Source organism: Temnothorax longispinosus, chromosome 3, assembly GCF_030848805.1.
Source record: "Temnothorax longispinosus isolate EJ_2023e chromosome 3, Tlon_JGU_v1, whole genome shotgun sequence".
NCBI lineage: Eukaryota > Metazoa > Arthropoda > Insecta > Hymenoptera > Formicidae > Temnothorax > Temnothorax longispinosus.
In genome coordinates this window covers 10593433-10605701 of record NC_092360.1, presented here as the reverse complement: position 1 = coordinate 10605701, position 12269 = coordinate 10593433, and the positions used below count along the sequence as shown (strand labels likewise).

The window sequence follows — 12269 nt, the reverse complement described above, 5'->3', positions numbered from 1 at the left end:
AAAAATTATATATTTGAGAATGACCGATAAATAATTTTACTCGGTCGTAATTTTCAATGCACATAAAATAATACCGTTTCAACGTTAATTGTTGTAGTGTGATATTTGTTATTATATACACCATGTCAAATTTAATTGTCAAACATAAAAATATCCTATTTTTATAACGAACATAGGATTTTCTGTATTATACTTTATCGAATATAACCGAATACATTTCAGAAGCTGACTTACTCTCATATAGAATTTTATGAGTTGTGTATACGGTACAGCGAATATTTGTTGAGCGCTTATAAACACCCACAACGTAAAGTTAAAGCGAAAATTAAGATGTCAAGGAATTTTTACTCGAAAGGGCCGAGATGCGTAGATATTGCATCTCCCTTGCGCGCTTCTTTCGAAGGGAAGTTTTTGCGAGGTCGGGCGGACTCGCGTAGTCGTCATTTATGCCCCGAGCGTATATATAACGTGCCCCGCATTCGTGTCGTACTGATAGGAAAGTCGTAAAGATAGCAGAGAGGAAGCGCACTCGTGGATGTTTCTTACGACTCGCATGACTCGTCAAAAGGCGAGTGCAGGCGATAAGAGCCGGTTCCTATGCGCACGTACGAGTAATCAAATGACGAAGTATTGTATATTTACGTGAAAATAACGATGGCCATGCTTTCGTCACTTGATCTTCGTGTCGAAGAACATCAATCTCGAGAGAAGGGATTCTTTGCGAAAATATAGAGAAAACGTAAATCGTGACGCGTAAAGAAAGACAGAAATCGCGATTGATTTAGAAGCCACTGATCATTGAATATTAAACCGCAGTGTCGAACGTGTATAAAATCCCCGCGAGTAGATTTTTGCAAAATTGCATTTTCACAAGGTATAAGTACCACCCGCTGCGGAGATGCATTAGTTGCGTCAGTTGCGAATCTGGGGCGAGCAGACGCAGCTAATGTAACGGTCGATTTGTTATCGCGCCATTAACATTTACACATCATTAACCGTTAGCAATGTCGATAACCATGCCGTTGGAATTTTCGCGGAAATTTCATAATATATGAGAAAATTTGAAAGACCTCCATTTATCTTTTTTATATCTTCGTATCGCACTAATGGCACAGTACCGCTATCTTACTGTAGCAAAGACGTACAAGACGTGTGCAAATTATTAATGCATTAATGTAAATATAGCTTTGAAATTTCTCAGAAAGAGAATATTTCAAATTAATTAGTGCAATTACATAACGATCAATTATACAAGATAAAACATGATTTTCTTATCTAATATATTGTCAGAGCAAAAATATGATGCCCTTCCAAAATTTACGTGGTGTCTTTTTAAAAATTTTCTATGCAATTGTATGTGATGTTTCATAATTTTTGGTATGTTCTAATGAAGACTGTTTATACATAAAGACTGTTTATACATCAAAATTAAGAATGCTTTATGGGATAGTCTATAATCCATTTAGCAGCGTTACTAACAATACGATATACAACAAAATTGCGTAGATCCATTTGAATCCCGAGAAAGAAACGAGATAAAATATCGTTAAGCTTACCCTCTCATTGGTCGCCGCGTTGGAATCTGAGATGGAGAACGTGTCGACGATGGAGTCGAAGCGTACGAACTTTTTCGGGTGATGGGCTTTCTTCGAACGCGGACAGAGCGAGCACATGGCTGGATCTGTCGGCGTGGTCGGGGGCATATTTTCAAGAACGTCTTCTCGCAATTTCACACGATTGTCGACACTGTGATTGTTTCACTGCGAATCATTTGGCGTAATCTGAATCACTTGTCGGTCACGAGTCGCCGAATCGCCAAAGCTGTCCAATTTTTGCGAAGACGCACAACGTTGACGCAAAATCGTACTTCTCGTTACTCTTCGTTAGTAATTTCTAATAGCATAATTAAGAGCCTGTTTCCTGGCAGTGATCGTTTCTGTCATTTTCCGTATATCACTATTTTTGAATTCTCATTATCTTAAATTGCTATTATTGCTTATATTTAAATACATGGCTTCTACTAGTTTCTAGAGCTCATATGATTCAAGGACACTTTATTAATAGTTCCAATGTATTTTATAAAAAGATTCATAATGAACATTGGGAACTTCGTGGAAAGACGTGTAAAAAATTGAGAATATTATACTTTAACTTTTTAAATGACTTTTTAGTTTTTATTATATATTTTATTGTATGTGTATTTAACATGTTATACCAAGTTTTCGATAATTTTTTTAAATTTAAAATAAAAGCAGGCCTGCAATACGTCGCCCCGCTATCTATGAAAACATATACGAGTTTTGTTCTTATGCTTATCTTTCTTCTCCTTTCCTCTTTTTCTATTTTTATTCTTTTTGAAGTAAGCTGTATTTTGCTTTCTTAATTATTTATTGCACTGTTAGAAAAAAAAAGTATGTTTATAGATATACGTAATATGTAGATTTATGTGAGTTTACAGTATATTGTAAGCTCAAATAGCTGTTCGGATCAGTTATTCTTGCGAAGCTTTCGATAGAGCTTACAATGAAACAAGGGACGACATCTGATAGCAATGGTATCTACCGAAGTGCAGAGGTCGGTATAGAAGGAATTCGTGACAGTTGCACGTTGCACATGCAACTGCAAAACTGCAATACCTTACGGATAAAATACAGATTGGTCGTGGAATGTTGCAAAACGCAATCGTATCTTAAAAATATATAAATTTTGTAGAAATTTAGTTTCGTTTTCACATATTGGCTCTACTTATCTGACAATCAAAAAGAAACATAATATTTTAAAAATATTCTTCAAATATAAATATTTTTAAAATATTATGTTTCTCTCCTGTCGCAAAACAATTGTTCCATCCCATTATTCATTTTGTTCGTACCGTAATTTTTCAACAACAGCCCATTTGGATTTTCAGTTACGCGCGAGTTTCTCTTTAGCGTATTGCCACTAATTGGTCGATGTTTTCTGAGCTGTTCCAGTTAGTAGTTTATACGTGCCGTAGTAATTTGTTACATAATTGCTTCTCGTTTCTTCGCAAATTGCAATTCATTAGCATGATTTCGTAATCAGTAACTCAATTATTATCCTTCCTTTAAAGTCATTTGATGAAGACTGAGTGCATGAGAGAATTATGCAAACTTCTTTAATCAAATAATCAATTTTTATTTGACTAATGAAATAATGACTCAATTCTTTTCCAACAAAAAATGTCAAAAAATATAAATAAGTATATAAATTTGAATAATTTGAAATTCTGCAAGCTTGGAGAGAATCAACGCCAACAAAAGCGATTCAAGTGCATGAGGTATATCAGATTACTGAATAACGCGACGAAATCGAGTTCTGTTTCGCTAGAAGAAAAGAACGACACAATGCGTCCTTCAAGATGAATTTGGCTCGACGTGCACCTGACGGAAACGCAATCGAGTTACCGGTAACCGCAACACTAACCACCGTCCGTCGACATCGCTTCGTACAGCCCACGCTTCAGTTAACTAGATATTTCTTCTTCTACGTGGCGTAACTCCCTTTTGTATATCCTTTCAATATGCCATAAACAATCGCGAATTAAATACACGATATTCGATTGACGTCGCTAGAAGCCCATTATAATTCCATAGATTATATGTTCAAATCGATCTGAAGATCTACCGAAAAGAATCGAAATTAGATAAATAAACATTTTCCACAATACAAAAAATACCAGAGGGAAATTCGAAATTCTATATAAAAAATGTATCCGATTTACGCCTTTTTTACTTTGATACGCGAGAAATAAATTAAGAAAATAAAGCAGTTTTTTTGTTATATGAATACTAAACTCGTGTTGATCAGTCTATAGACTGACGGCTATTTTATATTTCTTGCCACATATATCGCTTGTGTAACTGTAAACGCGCGTATATTGATTTGCGACTTGATTGCAAACGAGGTTCCTCCGTACGTGTGAGAAACTAATCGATGTTTCTCTAAACGTGAATGAATCGCGCCTGTCTGCGGCAGACGGAGGACTAATCGACGCGGTTGTTTTAATTACTCAGCTGTAAACGCAACGTAACTTCCGACATCTGTAGTAACACATGGATGTTGAAATAGTTCAGGTGAATTCCACAAATTGAAAAATATCCGTACGCGTCTGTTTTAAGTAATTGTCCGGGTTTTTTCGTGAAAGAAAGATAAATTTGCGTTTGATTCGCAGTAATAATCGGCATTAATTTTCGATCGTTAATCAAGCTTTTTTTTTAAGTCTACTGACAACTTGTTCAATTATTGATGTCAGATTTATCTCTTTATTTGTTCTAAAGAGCGTAGAAAAATCGGTATTAAAATCAGTTAATAAAGATAAGATATAATGATAGTTGTATATATACGAATTGAGACAGTAAATCGTAATTGATTGTAAACTGATGTCTTAGCATATTAAACAGAAAGGCGAGTAGAAAAAGCACGAGTGAAAGAAGATCTTGCGAAAAAGCAAGTCGCCCGCTTCCTGTTATTTTACGACGCTAATTGGCGTTTGACGCTAATGCGCAGGTTAGCGTCAGTTCGTTATCGTTATAAAGAGGAATAACGGGAAAAGAGAAACGAGTGAGAAGTTGGTTCGACAACTCCTACAGTTGGGTCACCGCGCTCAACCTTGCTTCGACGAGTTTGTTATCGGTCTTATTATCGCGACTCCGAATGCAATAATGTAACGTGCAATCGATATTGGCCGTCTTTATACACGTGTACATGAACATGGACTTGGGATATAGACGGAACATGAATATGGACTTGACTGTCTACATAACGATAATTGAATAGTATCATGATAAATTAAAGCTCACTCTCTCTACCTTTTTAAAATAACTTGACTCTAATTTATGAGTGTCTTTTCTCTCTCTTTTACCCTCTAATCGCCTGACAAAAGTTTATAATTTACAAGTGCTGGATAGTACAAAGAATAATGGAGATTAATGCTCCCATATACAACGTTCCAGACCTTTTTCGCAAGTATTATAAAAAAAATATGCACTTCAGAGATATATTCGCACGATATTTGTCTAATGTAATGTGTACGATGAAAAACGGTCATAAAGAGAATAAGATGATTATGAAGTTTCCACGAATGCTTGTAATTATGGGGAGTGTAACAAGGACTGCAACGTAAAAACATATTTTCTGCGAGGTGACTTTAATTATCGCGCATTTTCTCGCGTACTTTGATGTCGTATAAAACACGGCCATCGGCGCGCAACACCCGCCTTCATGATAAATTAAGCTATGTGTTGTGCGACTCAAAGGACAAATGACGAGATCGCCCAAGACTAAGTTTACGAGAGTGTTTTTGTTCGTTAAACTGCGTGAAATACGTTTTCAAAATTAATCAGATATATTATAATTCTCTTTTGATCTTCTCTTTCAAGATAAATACTTGTCTACTCAGGTCTAGGTATTGACTATCTATATTCAATAGCTTCAAGATATAGATTGACCTATTCACCCTTAACACCATTCCTCTCCTTCCAAATTGGAAACAGAATTGGCTCGTTTCACAACTAAAGAAAATTCAAAATTTGTACTAAATTTATATTAAAATATGTCATAAAAAGTTTATACGACAGTAACTTGTCTTCTCTCCCTTTCTTTCTCAGGTTAGTTTATTAATCAGTTCTCTGACAATTCAATAAAAGATTCGTATGTAATGATAATAAGATAATGATGAACTTATTGTTAGAAGTTGAAAACGATTGTTCTTAGAAGTCACGTAATGAACAAATAATGGGCAATCTAAAGAGGTTAAAGATCGTCGATAAATGCCAAGATCGTCTATAGTTGTGCTATTATCCCGAGTAGTCGATAAACGGACACTCTCACATAGAAATCACAGATCTGTAGGTCGCTCTGAAGCCATGGAGGTCGGTCGATATCATCACGCATGAACCCGAACGCAACCCGATGGTCCAATTGAAAACTTACAATCGCGATTATGTCGCCGGTGTGTTTACAAAGTCGCAGACTTTACGACCTCGGCAAGATTTTCCCGCTTAGTTTCAAACACGACAACAAAAGCCGGAACTCTCACGTGCAAGTACGCGCGCAGGTGCCTTCCACTACTATACTTTAAGAGCTCTCTAGGAAGAGGTATGAGGACGATCGTTTCCCACCACGGGATCGATAAACGATTTGAATTATTCAATCAGATGTTCTCGATGGATGCCACGAAGCCTTGCACACAGACATGATGCTAAATTTGCGCTGCTTCGTCGTCCGTATTTCCTTAAATAGTCCATATCGCTCGCTTTTTTAGTTTCATTTCAAACACGGAAAAGATATTGACGACAATAAAAGATACTCACGTCAAAATTGTTTTATATAAATATTAAATTATAAATACGTAACGTATGCACATCCAAATTGAGTAAAAATGTTTTTTAAGTTTAATTTTACTTTTAAATTATTTTTAATATCTTTTAAGTTCAAGTTTAACTTTAAATAATCTATATTCTATAATTAGCTAACTATAATGATCTATAATTTATGTCAAACTTCAATATAATATTCTATTTATTATTTTATATAATATATACCGTAAATTTTTAAAACAGGCTTTGTATTGTTAGAAACAGAATGAGAAGACAAACATCGATGGCATTTCTGTCATCTCATCGTAATTGACGTAATTATGCAGAATTAATATGACATATCTAATTTCTATCTGTTGGCCTCCGAGTGCCAGCTGTTCTCAAAGAGGAGTCACTGACTTAACTCAGGTTTCTTAGCGGTGAATGATTTATAGCGCTATTCTTCACTCAGGTTACAAAGATGCGTTTCTTGGTACGAGGCATAAATGCGTAATCATCTCGCGCGATACACATCCGTCGCGCACGTGCATGCACGTGCGTATGCGTGGCATGTAGCGTACGATTTGCGAATTGCGAAACACCTGCACGAATATCGCAGGAAATCATGCCTTCCGCGAATGAGTGAGCGTGCCAATAGTAAATGCCACGTGTTCATTGTCCGATAAATTTCGATGGCGAAACACGATGGCGAGACACGTCGTTAATGTCGACGATATTAACATCGTTATCTCGCATTACCTCGAAATTTATTATCAGCTAATGCACGCACGCACTCACACACCGCCTGTTTATTTATGCGACCTCATTAGACAGTTTCATAACGCTACTTTGTATCGCGCGAACAGATACATTTGGCGAATTACGTTTTGTTTTAATTGAATTCTGTTGCAACCTAAATTTCGTCCGAATAAATAGATTACGCGAATAAATAGAAATTTATTCCATTGCTCTTGGAAGGCAATGCCGTCCGTCGGGGAAATGCAACGTAAAACGAGATAAAGTAAAGCTGAAATAAATAAATGTTTCGCCTTAGAGTTGCATTAACCAAATTGAAATGCATAAAAGGAGAAGAGAGAGTGCACTTCACTCGACTTAAGATTGACTTGTATTTCGAGATTAACTTGACTTTCGAAAACTTTCCTAAAAGTGTCAAGCGATTAATTTCACCATATATACTAATACTTGTTAAAACTAGGCACAGATTCAACGTTCCATTCATGACGGGAACCTTAAGAAAGTAAAAATTAAGTAAAAATGCGTCTTTCAAATGCACCGCCGCGCCGTTGCGAACGCTGACCTATATCACTAGCCAGATCGGACAACGTTTGTGAACCATTACGTAGTCTCGACACGTGCGTTTCCGTATTTCTCGCACACGGTGCACGCTGGATACGTTTTAAGGCTCAGTCACAATGAGAAAAATAAGGAATAAGATAAAGGAATAAGGAATAAAGGAATGTCGCATCTCACTTTAGTACACGTACATTAAAGTGAGATGCAACATGCCTTATTCCTTATTCCTTTATCTTATTCCTTATTTTTCTCATTGTGACTGAGCCCTTATGCTACGGCACTATCGGCGACTTGACGATGACAGATTGATTGGCTAAATATTATGACGGTAATCAAAACTAGATGGCGATACGTGCAATGATAAACAAGCGAGCGGAGGTCAACATTGCGGTGCACATTAGTTTGATAATGAGATCGTTATAGCAATGTGTGCAAAAATTGTTTTACGATGGCAAACTGCGAATGAAAAAATTTCAAACTTAAATTTTTACATAAAATCAACTTTTACTCTCAAGTAGAAAGTTCATTTTTCTGACGTTGAAATAGCCGCAAAAAAGCGTTCTGATACATCCCATTTGTTAAAACAAATTTGTTAATGTAAAATGTAAATTGCAATACAATTATACATTCTTCTTCGTTATTTCTTCATCTATAAATCAAAATTTATTTTTAAGTGTTGTTAATAATAAGTAACAATAGATATAATTTAATCATAATTTAATTGCTCGCATTAATTTTGTTCTTTAATTTAAGATAACAGAAGTTAATAAACTATCGAAGGGAGAGATCAAGTTTTATCTCGCAAAGCATCATTAATCTAATCTCGTTACATAAATACGACACGAGAGAGAAAAATGAGTTGAGTGAGCAATATATCAACAAATGCACATTAGATTTTCTCAAAATAAATTCAACATTTCGTCACGGCCGATCAAAAAGAAGGACGCGGGGAGGTGCAAGGTAATTACCGAGCAAGGAAAGAGTCTCTTCGTAGTTGAATCTCGCTCTGTCCGGTCGTCGCGACGCGAGAGAACGGACGAATACGCAACATTGTGCACTTGCAAGCACGGATACACACGTGCACATTAGGCGATACACTCTTTAAATACCTCGTAACGTACGGCCGGGCTCTCGCGCAAGAGCATCTTACGTACGCGCCTCTGCATGACCGGATGCTGCATGTATCGTGCATATGGAGGCAACGGCGCTCCTTCTCGCCTCTCCACCGCGAGATACGCGAGCTTTAATCTGGGTGAGCCTGCCGGGTCGTAGTCGCGAGCACTGACCTACGTCACTGAGAGCACTTGGAACACTAGCGGGCACGCCGCCGGTTGCGCTGTGTAAGTGCGTCTCTACATGTGTGGGTGGTCCTCATTCTCTCTCTTCCTTTTACGACCGTATCGTAGAGTATATACCTATCTGACTCCGTGTATCTGTGTTCCGTATTACATGTACGAAGACTACGTACGTATGTTCGTGTCGGTGCGACCGACTGTGCTCGGCGACTGGCGGGGCGAACCATACCGCCACCTCGCGAAAACTGCATCCACCCCCGAGAGCCCGCATCCAACCCCGAGACAATCCCGTCGGAATCCTTTCGGAGATTCCGCCGACCTCTCGGCAGGCACTTCGACGTTGACGAGTGCATTGTTATCGTAGCGAGAGCCGCCGAGGCCGACGTTCCATCGCGCTGACGATGATTACTTTGTGCCGGCGCATCTTCATGAATATTACTCTCGAGAGTTATCGCGAAGAAGTCTGTCTAATAGCCTGTCTTAAAGCATTATTATAGAGATTTTTATTCTGTATAACTAAAGAATTTTTTTGCGAAGCTATTAATTGCCGGTTTTAGGAAATTTAATTTGTGCGACAGAGGTGCATTTTAAAATTCACCGAAATGACAATGATTACATAATATGACGATTATGAGAGATAGAAATTTTAACCAAAATACGATTGTTCGTGTCTTAACTAATTACCTCTATCTCGGATCTCTCTTTATTTTTCGCGTAGTGAATTGTGGAAACTTTCGTCACGTGGTGAATAGTTGCCGGATGAAATTCGATTACCTCGGTCAACTTTGCTAGTTCGCAATGAGATTTCGCGCGGCATATGTCGTCCGTAAGACAACAGATCGGGATTTCATTGTTTCCAATAATCGAATTACGAGCGGTTTTCGATAAATGGCCGCGTTCAGCAGACACAACTGTTGAGTTCGTCTTATCAACACTTTGCGTTGATTGGTCTGCTGAACGCGCCCAATGTCTGGAAATGTTTACGCTGAAAAACACGGGGTCGTGGGCAATTCGGAGGGAGATGCACTCGTTTCGAATCGATGCTGGTAGAATGGTAGTCTGTTGGTGTTTTCAAGAGCACTTTCGATATAAGATAAAACAAAGAGAGAAGGAGAGAGAGAGAGAGAAAGAGAGAAAAAAGGGAGATAAATAAAAATAAGGCGAGAAATGGGAGAGAAAGAGAGAAATCATTGCGGAAGCTTTTAATTAAAAGCACTCACAGCGCGAGTGGAGTGCGTACAATGCAGCCATTGTATTGTATGCCATTTGACAATCGGTTGCCAGAATACGCCGTTTTATGCGATATTTTCCGTATATAAAGAGAAGTCATTCTCAATGGAAACATGGATCGCTCGCGGATCATTATTACTAAATGGAGATTTCTCCATGCTGATGCAACGCTCAACGAGATGTAACGTCCATTGTACATGTTTACTCTTTCATTTAGTTCTGCGAAGCGTGAGAGTATTGCATTCTCATCGAACATTTATGGGAGATGAAAAGAAAAAAGGCGTATTCACGAGGCATTGACAAAAATACAATTGCCAATTGTATTCTTCTGACATGAAACAAGGCCAATTTTCCTTGTACTCAAAACGTCCATGTTTTCGCGTAAAAACGATTGAATTTCGACAAGAAGAGTATCACATGACATTGTTTAACACATTCACAAGCGTATTTTAGCTGAGCTTCCATTCACACCAGATTGAATGATTTATATTAAGAAGGAACAATAAAATACTTAATTTATAGTGTTGAATTTATAATATTGAGTTGCAAAAAAATATGATATACAATATTTATCTGATAGTCGTTCTATGATAGTCACTAATGATTGACAAAACGTAAACAGAAAAACTCAGTGTCGGTCACCGGTGACCATCATATGGTTATATACAAATAAGTTACCTATCTTCATATAGTTTAATACTAATATACATTTTTTTATTAAATTTTATTTTTTAATATGCATTTTAGTATTTTATTTAAGTGCATAAAATTCAAAGTGTATTAAAAATACCTTTTGTCTTTTATAATATTCCATCTGTTCTAATTTACCTCTTATTTTATACGCGGATATAAATAGCAATCTTATTTTTAGAAACGTTTAACATTTCAGATATTCAAAATTTCTATGGAAAGATTTTCTAGGTATTCAAAGTTAGGTATTCAAAGCTTCCAAGAATTCTAGACATTCAGGACTTTCAAGAATTTCCAGTTTCAAATAATATAATATTTGAAACAGAGTCTTTGTAGTAAAGCGTAGTAATAATAAGTTCCCACTTTCGTGTCGTGATATCGAGCAGCAATTGCCTTCGTTTTCCGTTACGAGGCACGCGTGTTCATGACCGAACCGAACATTGAATACTTTCAAAAGAACAATTCGAGCTACAAGCACACGAGAAAATTATTTTAAAATGTTGACGATAAGATTACAATTAATAGTACCATTTCGTGTTTAGTGAAGTAAGCGAAAGGCGCGGAGGCATCGCGGGCGGATAATCGAGGAAAAGTCGAGGTCTCGAAAAAAGGTGGTAGAATAGCGTTCAGACACAAGTCACGCCAGAATCACTCGTAAGCTGCGAAGTCGTGAGGCCCGCAGTTCTCGCTTTCGTGTCGCGGTATCGAGCAACAGAATTCCAGTCTTCGTTTCTCAGATACGTGGCACGCGTGTACGCGAACCGAACCGAGTCACGAGTCTCACAAAGTCCCCTCGATTGATTTGCCTGTATCACGAGAACGCCTCGCTAAATATATTCAGAATGGAAAATCGCGTTCTTTTTGCCTGTGCTCCACAATACGCGCGGTCCTGCAGTAACCTAATTTTTTTTCCTGCGAATATGCATACACATTGAATCAGTCAGTTGGAACTGACATGTTTCACATTCCGTGTTCAATTTCTGTTCCCCGCGTTTAGAATGTCCGACGTTGCTTGTAAACGCGATAGCTTTTAAATTGCTTCTGTGTGAAGACTTTGCAAAAGACTTATAGATGTAATGTAATTGATTCGGATGCATTATCTCGCATCAAATAGCGATTCTTTCTCCGGTATAGCTCAATTTGCGCAGCTACGTGATCACGAGAGACTAAACGTGATTAAACTGGAAGTTAAAATGTAACGTGGCACGTTAAGTTAATCGTAACACGTGTCGCGATCAAACGCACGCAGCGGTCGCGAATCGTGATTTAATTTTGTCGCGCGATCTATCTCGCTCGAATCACGATGCGCCGAACGATCACAGGCTAATTTGAAATTTGTAGTCAGCTTGTAATTTAACTTCGTTCGAAGTTCGGCGTGCGAGTCTCTCCGATTTTCCGTGCACGCCGAGCGCGCAAAGAAATT

At 37.7% G+C, this 12269-nt stretch overlaps 1 protein-coding gene and 1 long non-coding RNA gene across 21 annotated transcripts in view; one reads left to right on the top strand and one right to left on the bottom strand.

Moving 5' to 3' along the window:
- The window catches only part of Dlg1 (discs large 1), a 496300-nt gene that overhangs the window by 169682 nt on the left and 314349 nt on the right, over positions 1 to 12269 (bottom strand). For 2 of the 20 annotated variants that reach the window (XM_071773520.1, XM_071773521.1), the window contains exon 2: positions 1557 to 1956. The exons of 13 other annotated variants lie outside the window; for them this stretch is intronic. In XM_071773520.1, coding sequence (XP_071629621.1) covers positions 1557 to 1703 — 147 coding nt within the window. In that variant the 5' untranslated portion in view covers positions 1704 to 1956. Of the gene's footprint in view, positions 1 to 1556; positions 2277 to 8740; positions 8951 to 12269 lie in introns of those variants that run through there. 5 more of the 20 variants (XM_071773522.1, XM_071773526.1, XM_071773528.1 and 2 more) reach the window with 5 other exon arrangements.
- LOC139810201 (uncharacterized) overlaps positions 1 to 12269 on the top strand; it is a 304062-nt gene that overhangs the window by 41525 nt on the left and 250268 nt on the right. The gene's annotated exons all lie outside the window — the stretch shown is intronic.